Below are 13214 nucleotides of genomic sequence, written 5' to 3'. Positions count from 1 at the left end.
ATAGAAACTCTCCCCCAGCCCCGTACCCCGGAACGAGAAAACAGCTCGTCACGGACAACCAACTCCCCCATCTAAAATATAATACAAAATACCGCACCTACCCCATCATTACATACATTACTCTCAGTATTCTGAGACACAGAGTCGTTATTTTGAGAGACTAAGCCATATTATTAAAATACAGTCATTATTTTAAAATACTTAACTGTTATTTTGAGATACTAAATTAATATTTTGAGACATTAAGTCGTTATTTAAAAAAAATATTGTCATTATTTTGAAATGCTAAATCTACATTTTGAAATGCTAAGTCGTTTTGTATTACTAAATTGTTCATTTGAAATGCTAATCCGTTATTTTGAGATGCTAAATCTACATTTTGAGACACCCAAGTCATTATTTAGAAATATCAAGTCGTTATTTTGAGATGCTAAATCAATAATTTGAGATACTAAGTCGTTATTTTGAGACACTAAGTAGTTATTTTGAAATAAGAAGTCGTTATTTTGAGATGCTAAATCAGGATTTTGATATACTAAGTCGTTGTTTTAAGATGCTAAATCAATATTTTGATATACTAAGTCGTTGTTTTAAGATGCTAAATCAATATTTTAATATACTAAGTCATTGTTTTAAGATGCTAAATCAATATTTTGAGATACTAAGTCGTAATTTTAAAATATTAAATAGTTACTTTGAGATGCTAAATCGATATTTTGAGACACTAAGTTGTTATTTTGAAATATTAAGATGTTTTAAGATGATAAATCAATATTTTGAGATGCTAAGTCTTTATTTCTTTATTTTGAGATGCAAAATGAATTATTTTGAACTGCTAAGTCGTTATTTTGAGATGCTAAGTAGTTATTTTGAGATACTAAGTTGTAATTTTGAGATAATAAATCAATATTTTAAGATACTAAGTCTTGTTGTAACATGGCATTCAGCTACACTACCTGACTGGATTTCAGTGAACTCCTTTAAAAATCTTTTTTTTTTTTATATATATATATATATAACTAATGTTTATATAGGCAGTCTATTGTATTATAAATTTTAATATTTCATTTAGCCATTTTTTTACGTTTTTTTTTTTACCTTTCTCTGCACAAATACTTTAAATTGAATTAAAAAGTATACTAACTGAAGTACTTTTTTTGAAAGTAGTTTCAGAACATATGGAGACCGCCAATATTTTTGAGAATCGTGTGCAGTCATGCTTTGGAAGGCTGATGTTTTGAACGAGTGTTCTGAATGGAAAGTCTATGCTGTGTTGGTTTGTTTGGCAGTGTGAATTGAAAAGCTTCATTCAGCACATGCACTAAACAGAAAAGGTTCCAGAAGCACTGGGCCTCTAAACGAGCTTTTTAAAGGTAGAGTTGCTGCTGCAGTGGTTGCTCTTTGTGTTGGACTGGACTGTATCAACAGTATTACAGAACGTTGTGAGAATGTACAGAGATAATGTGTGTTTTGCTATATGTTTAAATGGAAATGCTTTTGCATTTTATGTCTCTTTTAGTCTTATTTGTCAAGTAAGCTGCGGTTTGAGTGTTTGATCATCTTGTTTTCCTGAATTGAATTTAACTTGTTTTTATTAATTTAATTTATTACATATATTTAATTAATGATAAGTTTATTATGCTTTTCCTGAAGTGTCAGTTCTTTGAGGTATTAAAGGAAATGCACACTTACATCAATTGGACACTTTTAGCTAAAATAGTTATAAAACCATGTATACAACCGAGAGATTTCCCATCCTATAGAAGAGCCATTTGAACAGGAAAACAACCATTTGTGTCTATGCTAAATTGCTCTTCTATATAGTCTTCTTTATTGTAAGATCAATCGTCCAGGACATGTTTAATGGCAAATGTTTACTTTAGATTTACTGTAGATTTACATTACATTATTCTTAGAGCTGTGAACTATTTCTTTAAGTCTTTGAAGTAGTTAAAGTATTGTTGTACTGGAACCGATACACTACGATACACTGGTACTGTCTGTGTTAAACTGGAGGCATTGACACTGGTGGATTCAGAGTAGGTTAAGGCCCCCTTCTTCTCCCATGGTTAAAAAAGTTTACTAAAAGGCTGTATTTTTTTTTTCTTTTTTTCTGTATTGTAGAAATAGCTCAGTTTTGTTTGTGTTTTGTTTGGGGGACTACAGTCTCATAGAGATGTGCCACTGTGGTGCACTGCTGTTAAGAGTCGGCTGTGACAATGTGTGGATGTTTCCTAATTATGGCCTTTAGTGAATAAAATGAGATTACAATGGATTAAACCTGTCATTCCCTAAATGGAACTTTCTGCTGGGAAATAATAATAAAAAAATACATTATGAAGTGCCCTTTTAGATGCCTTTTTAAATGAGAAAATATGATGCAGTGCCCCTTCAAGGCCCATATTTTGGCACTGTTAATAGTTTTAAAAGTGAATTATAGAATTAATGTGCCATTTACATTGCCTAATTATGTAATCAAGTATGTTAATCAAGGATGTTAATCAAGGATGAAGACTGCTTTATTATACATTTTGAATAATAGGTTTTTGCATGCTGGTGGGGCCCTGTATTGTGTACTAGATTGTATTTTATTTTATTTTATTTTATATTTAGCCTAATTTTATGTTAAGATAAAAATATAGTATAAATGTTATACAGTGATGGCAGTAACGCGTTACTCTAATCTGACCCTTTTTTCAGTAACGAGTAATCTAACGCGTTACTATTTCCAATCCAGTAATCAGATTAAAGTTACTTATTTAAGTCACTGTGCGTTACTCTCTCTCTCTCTCTCTCTCTCTCTCTCTCTCTCTCTCTACACCTCATCTCCTCCACACACACACACACACCGCTCCCTTACCCATTCCCCCTCCGCTCTTCCCCAATCACACGCGTCTCGCTTTCTCCCCTGTCTCTCTCTCTCGCGCTCGGCGTGTCTTTAGTTTCCGCCCGTTTTCGTTTTTCGCCAGTTCTCGGGTTTCGCCAGTATCTCTTTATAAAGTGCTCTAAATGAACACTGTCAGAATTAAATCCTTCTCAGTAGTTGGGTCCGGTATGGGTCCGTATTGGACAACGTCTGGGTCCGGACCCGGACCGCAGTCTGCAAATATGTGATCCCTGGTCTAGACCATATACACGGATCTGTTTTATAAAACCACTCCTTGCTGCCCTGCAGAGAACAACAAGTTCAATGTTCAGTTTTACAGTGTTAAATATGTCAGGTCAAAAAAGACTTTCTTTATTTTATATATTTTTTATAAAAACAAGTATTTATGTTTAGTAAAATCAAGAAAGACCATATATATATTTTTTTTTTTATATGTTAAGTTATTTTTTTTATTTTTATTAAAAATATATATTTTTTTTAGGAAATAGTTCAACTTAATAGAGATAAATTGTTGCTGTTAAAAGTTCATTTTCCAGTAAAGGGAGTATTGGCAAAACTGGTTATAATGTTTATGTTAAGGCGGCGGGAGGTGGTGTCTGCAGCTGCTGAAAGTAACTAATAAAGTAACTTGTAAAGTAACTTAGTTACTTTTAAAATCAAGTAATCCATAAAGTAACTAAGTTACTTTTTAAAGGAGTAATCAGTAATCAGTAATCGGATAACTTTTTCAAAGTAACTATACCATCACTGATGTTATGTGTTTAAGTTATACAGTATTTATATCTAATTTAAAACACACTACTACAGTTACTACATTATTGATATTTGGTACTAGCTTTTTAGATAATTATGAGAAAAAAGCAAGTGAATAAAGTGGAATGATAATTATATATATTTAGAAAGATATGCAATCAGAGTGTCATTGTTTGCACTAATAGAATTCTCTCAGCCAGTCACACTCTTTGAGGTCAGAACTGTGGTACAGCTGTACAAGTTTCAGAAAGGATACAGTGCTGTGTGCTAAACTCAGGCCTGCAGATGCAGTGCAGTGTTAAGTAGTTGCAGAATGTGCTGAAATCATGCAAGTTACCCAGAAACAAGCGTCTTCTCAGTTTCCTTGTCGATACAGGGGCATGTTAAGAGATATGCTTGCCAGTTCTGATTTGATGCTTAGTTTTGCTTTTTTGGCTCTGTGATCTTTTCTTGGGGTCAGCTTTCGGCTATTGCTTTGTGCCAATGAGCCAGACTAGCGTTTTGCCTTTACTAAAAACCCTAGAGGAACCGTTTCAAAGAGTACATAAAACTCTTCATCATTTTTGTTGTTTGTTCACTTCAAACTATTTTATTTCCACTTTAAACACATTCCCAGGCCAATAGACATAATTTCTGGGCCACTGTTAAGAATAGCTAAGCACTTCAATTTATACATTTGTTCATGTGCGGCACTCAGAGGTGAGTACATTCGTAGGCTTTCCAACTCACATCTACAGGCACTCACTATTCTCAAATTTTTCTTTGGGCTGATATTTTGGCATTATATAAGAAACATTGAATGGCAATTAAATGTGTGTCCTTGCCTTGTTTAAGTAGAGTTTTTAATCATGACACATGTTAAAATATATGCTTGTGAGTCTGAGATATTTTCATATTCTCAAATGATTAAATGTGCTATATACGATTCTGTAGCCCAACTATTAATGTTTGATTTCATGAGCTAAATAAACTCACCCCTACTTTCAGTGCTCTTTCAGAAGCTCCTCCTGACAAATGTAAAGTTGTTGGTTATCATTATCAAACGCTACAATTGCTAATGCTCATTCTCAAACAGGACAAAACATTACCTATTTATGTCTGTGAAAGCAAAAATATGCCTTTTCATTTACAGAGCCATAGCTGAGAATAATAACCTGAGGTTTTCTAGCACACAAACATACTGGAAAGCTAGTAAAGCATACAAAAACATTTGATAAATTGAAAAAGTGTATTTGATATAAAAGCACTATTTAAAGTATTCAGACTATTCACCATACTGATTTTGCATATGTTTGTTTATATGCCAGATTTTAAAGGTTCATTTTCAAACCTTACAATGGATAACAATATCCCTAACATTCATTGAGAGACAAAAGACCACCCAACCATTTTCTTTTTTATTGCTCAGCAGTAAAAAGTACAGTGTTGGTGCTACAATACAAAAGAAGTTGAACATGTGATGCCATCTCTATAATACCTCTATTAACTCTAAAACAATGAAAAAAACCCAAACACTTACCCCCCAATCTATTTAAAAAAAAGGAAAATCATAAAGAACAAAAAAGACAGCAAACAAAAGAAAAATAAATGAAAAAACCCAAACAAACAAAAAAAGCAGTATATGACCACTCAAACATGAGTTACTGAGCAAAACATGATATACACTTCAAGAAAGATTGTTTGGATAATGATGCTATATGCTGATAAAATTCTTTTTACTCACCTCTGTATGTTATAACATGTGCTCAAAGTAAATATTGCAGTATAAAATAGTATCTCTGATCATTTATTTCTAATATCTTTAACTCTATTACACCCAGTGATTTATACTGACAATCATTCAGAAAAAAAACCTGTACAATACAGCAATAAACACCAGAGGAGAAGTACAGAGTGACGATAAGATTTGATTTTGGTCTTATTCTTTCACCACATAACAACGCAGGCCAACACTCAACAAACCTCAATGCTCACAAAAGACTCTATTTAATGGTAGAAAGCCGTACAGACACACGCAGAGACACAAACTCTCTCGTCCTTTTCAAACATCTGGTTTGCGTCATGAAAAACCCAGTAGTGGCATTGTGTTAAAACATATATGTAACAAGCCTGCTTTAATGGTTTAAAAGAAGAAGAAAAAAAACGCATTTAAGCATGTAAGTATACAAAACTGTCACTACGCTGAAAAACGTAGCTAAACTCACAGTCTGTTTTTAACATGCCCTCACCGCTCAACGACATCTTGTGTGAATTCATGAAGATGTCTTAATGGGTGTTCTGTTACTGTACTGGTTCAAGTGAAGTTTGTTAGGTAAAATGAACTTTCTCTTACAGGACTGAACAGGGATGTAACAAAACAACTAGCTTTACATTTGTGCCGTGACCAGCATGTTAGCATGTGGCTAGCTTTACCTGGGTCTAACAGATTAGCCAATGGGTAGAGGGCTAGTTAGCTTGTTAGCCTAGTTGAGTGTGTCCCTTTTAAAATGTATTAGGTCCTCAAATGCCAGGTTTCCTTTCAGACATTTTAGATCACAAAATTTAGGCAGGAAAAATAGTAAAATAGGTTGTGTTTCCACCCACTATGATTATGCTAAGAAACATTAGATGACGGGTGCATTTTTTCATACGTGCATGTACTGACTGTGCATGCTCGAATAGTGGTTGTGCTTGCGCATAGTATGATTTGATCACACATGGTATTTATCTGACATTTATCTGACGCCATAGCACCACCTCAGTTATGTCCACTGAACATCTGGGAGTGCAAAAGCACCAGACAGTTCTGGAAGTTCAGTGCAAAACCATATTGCAGATGAGCTTTAGGTCAGCATTTCAGAATGTGGGGAAGAACCCCTTTAAAAAGTTGTTGTTTTTTTTTGTTGTTTTTTTTTTGTTTTTTTTGACCCTATTATATTCAGTTATTTATGCATATGCAAAAAATTGATAGATGGAAAATCTACTATGACTCCTCTTTTCCTTTCTGGATGTTGGTTGTTGGGCACTGAAGGCAATGAGGGCGAGGGCATGTTAAACAACAAGCAAGCAAACAGAGGAACATTGTAATACGTGAATAAAAAAATGCATTGATCGTAGTGGACACTTCCTACATTGGCATCCAAATGCTGTGTTAAGTATTTCAAGCATTATTAAAGCGATTCTGTAAAGTTTATACTGACCCCTAATCTAACACACACATACACACAGACACACAAACACACACATGAGAAACCAGAAATGAGACATGCGTTCAGACACAGAAACACAGAGTGCTGTGTGCAACAGCTTAACTACAGGACTATTTAAACATTTTTATTTAGTCCCTGCGCTGGTGACTAATAAGGGAGAAGCCATCTCCACATTTCTCCATTTCACAAGACCTCCACACTAAACAACTACTAGTCTACAGCTGGAAGCCTCTTCCAACAGTAAGACCAGAGCTACTTTGGTAACCCCTCTGAACCCGTCCACGACACAGTGCCATCTACCTTCACATCTCCTCAGACAGAATTCAAGTTCAGCAGGCTTTAAGATTTTAAAGAAACAGTTTGACGCAAAATCAAATTTAGACATTTTATAGGACATTTTTCTTGGGCATTTAATTTTACCCTAAATGTAGACCATCAGACAGGGTTGTGTTTGCGTTTTTTTATATTCTATTTTTTTTGCACTGGAGCCAAGAGGCTAATGTAGATATACTCATGCTCTCTTTATCCCCTATTTATATTTTTATTCCAAATTATTTTAAATTCATACTTACTAAACATAATTCTAAACAATACAGAGGCTGCAGATTTACCTCTAGAGTTTTAAATACTGGAAAGTCATGTCTCTTTCTTTGTGTGTTCTGGACATGGGATTATAAAGTGTAAACATCCACACCATGTATACGGGTATAAGAGCAGGTCATACAGAACAATTCATGACATTGCATTACATCCACAGTGGACTTCAATATATTCAATATATAATACAATATCAAATGACCTGGGCTAAATCATGATCTCCATCCAGAGCTGAATCTACTCAACTGACTGCTCGGATTTGGTAGCCTTTGTCACACTTGTTGCTAAACATTGGTTGATTGGTTGACATTTCATTCTCTAAAAGTGGAAAAAGCTCCCTATAGAACGTATACTCAATGTATTAGAAATATACTCCTTCCCATAAAATTTACACAAACCTGTCCCATTTGGACACACTGTAAGCATTGGCCTGCAAGACTAAAGAATCCTTTTCATTGCAAGGTCTTAAATATGTTTCCAAAATTTGCAGTTAAGAACTTTGCAAGCTTTCATTACTTGTTAGCTAAATTAGCCTTGTGGTCCCAGTTCAACACAACAAAGGCGAACTTCAGTCATCGCAGTCTGACTACATCTGAGGTGAAGTAAACATTAAGAATTGATCCTTTGCCTAACTATTCCTTTAAGTAATCAGTTTAAGTGTTTTGGGTAAGACCACGCATCGCATTTCTCTACGTTCCACTCTCCGCCAAGCCAATTGAACGCCACAGAAACCACACACATACCATTTTGATTCAAAAAGACATAAAAACCCTTATCACAATTAAGCATCTGTAGAAAATGTACATCAGAAAAATAGGTGAAGGGCTCACCCTCACAGTAGAGTGCTTTTGTCTTCTTCATTCATCTCTTTAAAACCAGTTTCTATATATATATATATTTATATATCATATATAAAGCTCAGTCTCTGAAGGTCCACCAGGTTATAAAAAACACCTTTGAGAAGAAGGGTAGAGACAGGAGAGCTGTGGAGACTTGTGGAGTCTCTCTTTGATGGGGCTCAGATGTCAGACGCCTTGTCTCTGTTGATGAACAGAGTCTCTTGGCAGAAAGGGTTAACCAGCACAACGCCACTGTCGCTGTAATCGCCGTTTGGGGGCAGACATGTCTCCTGGTCCTGCAAAGCAAAACAGGATCATGGTTATCAGTGTAGGCTAGAGAAATTGTGCCCTTCCTTTTAATTCTGTCTGTAACATACTGTAATTAAACATAGCATAAAGCCCGTAAAAATAGCATACTGTACCTAAAAATAGCATACTGTACTTTAAGTAGTAGTGTATACTGTACTGTACATACTGTACTAAGTAGCTAGCCAAACAGATTGTAACTGTACACATGTAATTCAAACCATTTGTTTTTTCTAGATTCTAGAGCATACAAATGTGAGACTAATATCTTCTCTGCATTTATTTTAGAACTGACCGATTTGAAGTTGATTTACAGCCAGGTAATTTACACCAAATGGATAAAAGTATTGGGACACCTGCTTATTCTTTGTTTCTTTCAAAAGCAAGGTTATTATAAAAATAGTTTATCCTGCTTTTGTTGAAGTAGCTATATCTACTCTCTAGGTGTGCATTGATTAGAAGGAGTGTCCACAAATTATATAGACATTAGGTTTTTTTATGTTGACTCTATCTCTCACTCATCTGAGAGTCATCAAACTTCAGCTAAGCTAATACATCAATGGAAAAGCTTTTAAGATGGAGTTATGGATGACTTTTAGGGACAAATGCTGGCAAATGAGGCTATGCTAAAAAACAACATTAAAACGGAGGAGAAGATGGTTAATCTCTTCCAGAGATTAGAAATTAGAAACTAGAAGGGTTTTTGTGAAAGGGTCCGTTTTGTGAAACTGCACAGAAACCAATAGAGAATCTGAGAAAAAGTGTAATTATTAAAGGGTTCATAAACAAAGTATGTTGTAAAATTAAATTACTGTACTCCATTTTAATCTATCATAAGATTTTGTTGTAGCAGGTTCAATCAATAGAAATGAAGCAGAATAACACAAACGAAAACCATCTCTAACTGACTAACAGTCCTCTATTCACAGCACTAATCACTCAGGGATGCTAGCTAAGGAGCTACTCTGCTAAAAACTGAGGTGGTAGAAAGATGGGCACTCAGGTAAAGCACCATTAAATTCATTATTGTAGAGAGGATTGATGAGCCCTCTGGATGAAAGAGGGGAGTATCAAGAGCAGATACTACAGAGAGTGTCAAAAAAGAGAAATAGAAGAGGGAGGGATGTATGTGCTAAAAATGGGCATGAGCAGAAGAAAAATAAGGAACACTCCTAAAAGGTGACAAAAAGAAAACAGGGAAAGCAGAAGACCTGTTTCACCAGCATGCCAAACAAGATCCCTCCTCATCATCACAATCCTGTGAGAAAATGGCAGAATGGAAAAGAAAAGAGAGAAAGAAAGGAAAAATGGAATGTAAATGAGCTGGAATGGGCAAAAGTGGATCTGTCTAGAATTTTACAGTAAAATCTGAGACACCAATAACGCTGGTGTCTGAACACCAGGTGGCGACAAAGTTTAACAAAATAATTTAACTGGCTTGCTCTTTAAAATCTTTACCATTTGTTGATACCAGGCTTAAAACAGGGTTTCTCATTCCCAGTCCTGAGAACCCCTGACACACTGGAAGTGGGTTTCCCATTCCTGAGAACCACCAACACACCTTATTTAACCTAATTTATTATTCTTATTTTGATTACGATAAAATAAACACAAATTTCCACATATTTAAATAGAAATTGCATGTTTTATGTCAAAACTGTGCTTCTTAAATTTAGTGACAAAGCTCAACACAAACAAATTAACAAGGTAAAAGACATTAGTAGCCCATTGCCAATATAATTCAATTGGCTTCCCCTTTAACATCTTTACCAGTTGTTGATACCAGGTTTTAAAACAGGGTTTCCCATTCCAAGTCCTGAGATCTAATGTGAGGAACAGGTTAGAGGAGAGTTAAACTCCCCCAGCATTGAACTGTAGTACAGTGAATGAGTAAACCTGTGCTTAGCTTCAGTTTGGTTCATTCTAATACTTTACAGTAAGTCATACTGAGACCAAAACCACACTGTCATGTCTGTACCACATTCATAACAACCTAGAGTATGTGGGCATGTACTTACAGAAACGATTTGAGTGACTACTGATGGTTAATGTTTGTTAGCAATGTTAGCTATGTTAGTATGTACTCTCAGCACACTATAGAAGCAAAATTTGGACTTCCAGAATCATTCCTTTATCTACCCAACTAACTAACAAGCTCTCCATGTGCTGAGTCAGATGTGTCGGTGTGGCGTCAACACAGAATGTGAGACCACAGGAACCCCAGGACCAACTATAGGGACCATGGCTTTAAAAGAACCCTGGTACAAAGCTGCAACCACAAATCCTAGAGCCTGGATTTTAAGCATGCTGTGATCTTATTACTGAGCTCTGCTGATTATTAATTTACTGAAGCCCTACAAGGCAAAGTCTGTGAAGTTCTATTTTTGCTCTAAATGAAGATCTTACTCAGGCAATGTTATTAATGAAAACTCCAGTAAACCCTATGACTCTTAATTTCTTGACTAAGGGAGGGGAGCATCCTGTGAGCTAGTTTGTTGCTAATGGAACGGAAAAACAACATAGGGTAAGAAGACAAATGTTAGTAAGTAAAGTGATCGTAATTTTGGTCAATAAACAGATAATACTGTATTTCTTGTTTTGGGAAAGTTATTTTAAGATCATTTATTTTGCACTATCATGCCAGGGGACAATTCTAGCCAGTTGCTGTTGATCATGATCAATACAACCCACTGTGCTGTCCACTGGGAGTGGTAATGCTTTCATTAAAGCATTCCTGGTACTCACGCGACACCGCTAGTAACAAAATGCTAAATGTACATACAACGAATGCCCACAGAAATGGAATATCCCATTCATTTGGCTCCCGTAATCAGTCCTCACACAAGGTCCAATCATTTATTTCACCATGTCATTAGCATGCTGGCTGGTTGTTCTCAATTTCAGAACTGAGCATCTCATACTTTCCATATTTCGGTCTATTCCCTGAGCCAACACACTTGAAGCATCTCATTAACACCTTTACTAATTACCTGCTAATTACAACAAATTCTGCAGAGCTCAGCAAAATAGTCAGCACTGCATTAACTCCTACAGTGATCATTAAGTCCAGCTGGACACAAATAAATACCATAACACTGTAATCACAGCTGCAGCAGAATAGGCTCACTGAAAGTGTGCATGCTTAGTTCTGATCCCATCTCTAAACTTGTGAAAACCTTTCTTCTACCCATCCTCTGTAATGAGGATGGAGTCTAGGGCTGGATCTGTGGGTTCTAGATCTAAGACTGTGGTGTAAGTCGTACATCAGCAGTTTCCAGTGGCTGTATCTCGCGCGGGAGCTCCACAGCATGGCGACTGAAGTAGTCCATGGTGATGGCATTGTTCCAGTAGCTCAGGTTGTTCTCTTGGCTGGATGACTTCTTCTTCTTCCTCATACAGCACACTGTCAGCAGCACAGCTATAGAGGAGAAAAGGAAAGCAACAGTCAGATCACAGTTCATACTGAATTCATGTTGGCTACAAAAGAGGACCATTTGGGAATTGTAGGTTCCCTCTAATTAGAAAGATTTGTTCATTCAAGGCTACAAGTATATACAGTATATATTTATTTTTAAGTAAAATGAAGTCAAAAGAAACAGACTGTATCAAAATAGCTATCAATTTAATATATTAGTAAAAACAAACCTTTGTTTTAATATGCTACATTTTTGTAATTGCTACATGTAATAGGTAAATTAGAAAAATAAACAAAAGTACATCTCTGTAGAGCCTGTGAACTGTGTGATAAAAATAAACAAACCAAACTTTGATTTTGCTACCACACAAAACCTTGTATCTCGTTTTTTACATAATTTAATTCTGGCAGTTGTTCTTTAGATTGTGTGAATTTTATAACAAATAACTATAAGTATAACTAAACTAAAAGAAATGCTCCAAAAGTAATTTGGAACAAAATATGTTTACACTGATGTACATAATTGGAGGTTAAGGAAACTTCTGTAAAGAAGTTTTAGATTCAAGTTATATAATATAACTACTAGTGATAGGCCGATCCACAAATATTTCAGTTCTGATCCAATTCCGATACAGAGCGGTCAATACAGATACAATTTCTGATACACATGCTTTTTCCTGTTTCTTCTTTTTACTTATTTAACATAGTTATTGTAAAAAAAATGTTTTACATTATCAATATCAATAGTTGTGTTTAAGCTTGCACAATGGAATAATGCTAAAAAAAGACTACGCAGCACATCTAGGAGAGCAAAAATATACATAAATGCATTCAATTTAAATGCATTTTAAGGCAGTTTATTATAACTGATTATATCTGGGCTGTAGACAGTAACCTGTCATCAAGTATAAGATAAAGTGTTGTAGCTTGTTAAACCTCTGGTGCTCCTTCACATGATGCCTCGGCAGATGCTTAATTAAACTGGCTAAACTGTATCGTAGAGCATTTCTACCCCTCAGAATGCTGGCTTTACTCACATTACAAGTAAAGTGTATTTTCAGCGTTTCTACTCTAAAATATCTCCAAACAAACAGCTTTTTAGTTAAAGCAGAAGCTAAATATTTGCTCACTTAGGCTGGAGCAGCTGCGTGTTCATGGTAATGGAATTATCGATAATGTTATGGGATAATGGTCCAGCACAAGCTGCGGCCCAGGATAAGGATTGAAGC

The 13214-nt window shown here is 35.4% G+C and overlaps 1 protein-coding gene across 3 annotated transcripts in view; it reads right to left on the bottom strand.

Annotated features, from left to right (window-relative positions):
• Positions 1-5023: 5023 nt before the first annotated feature.
• tmem108 (transmembrane protein 108) overlaps positions 5024-13214 on the bottom strand; it is a 117327-nt gene continuing 109136 nt past the window's right edge. For 2 of the 3 annotated variants that reach the window (XM_007258600.4, XM_007258601.4), the window contains exons 5-6: positions 11834-11988; positions 5024-8560 (exon numbers count right to left, since the gene is read on the bottom strand). In XM_007258600.4, the coding sequence (XP_007258662.3) occupies positions 8444-8560; positions 11834-11988 (272 nt within the window). In that variant the 3' untranslated portion in view covers positions 5024-8443. Of the gene's footprint in view, positions 8561-9781; positions 9829-11833; positions 11989-13214 lie in introns of all 3 variants that reach the window. The other variant, XM_049463290.1, reaches the window with a different exon arrangement.

The sequence above is a fragment of the Astyanax mexicanus genome, chromosome 1, assembly GCF_023375975.1.
Source record: "Astyanax mexicanus isolate ESR-SI-001 chromosome 1, AstMex3_surface, whole genome shotgun sequence".
In the NCBI taxonomy this organism is placed as follows: domain Eukaryota; kingdom Metazoa; phylum Chordata; class Actinopteri; order Characiformes; family Acestrorhamphidae; genus Astyanax; species Astyanax mexicanus.
The sequence above is the reverse complement of the archived record's forward strand: the minus strand, read 5'-3'. Positions and strand labels throughout refer to the sequence as shown.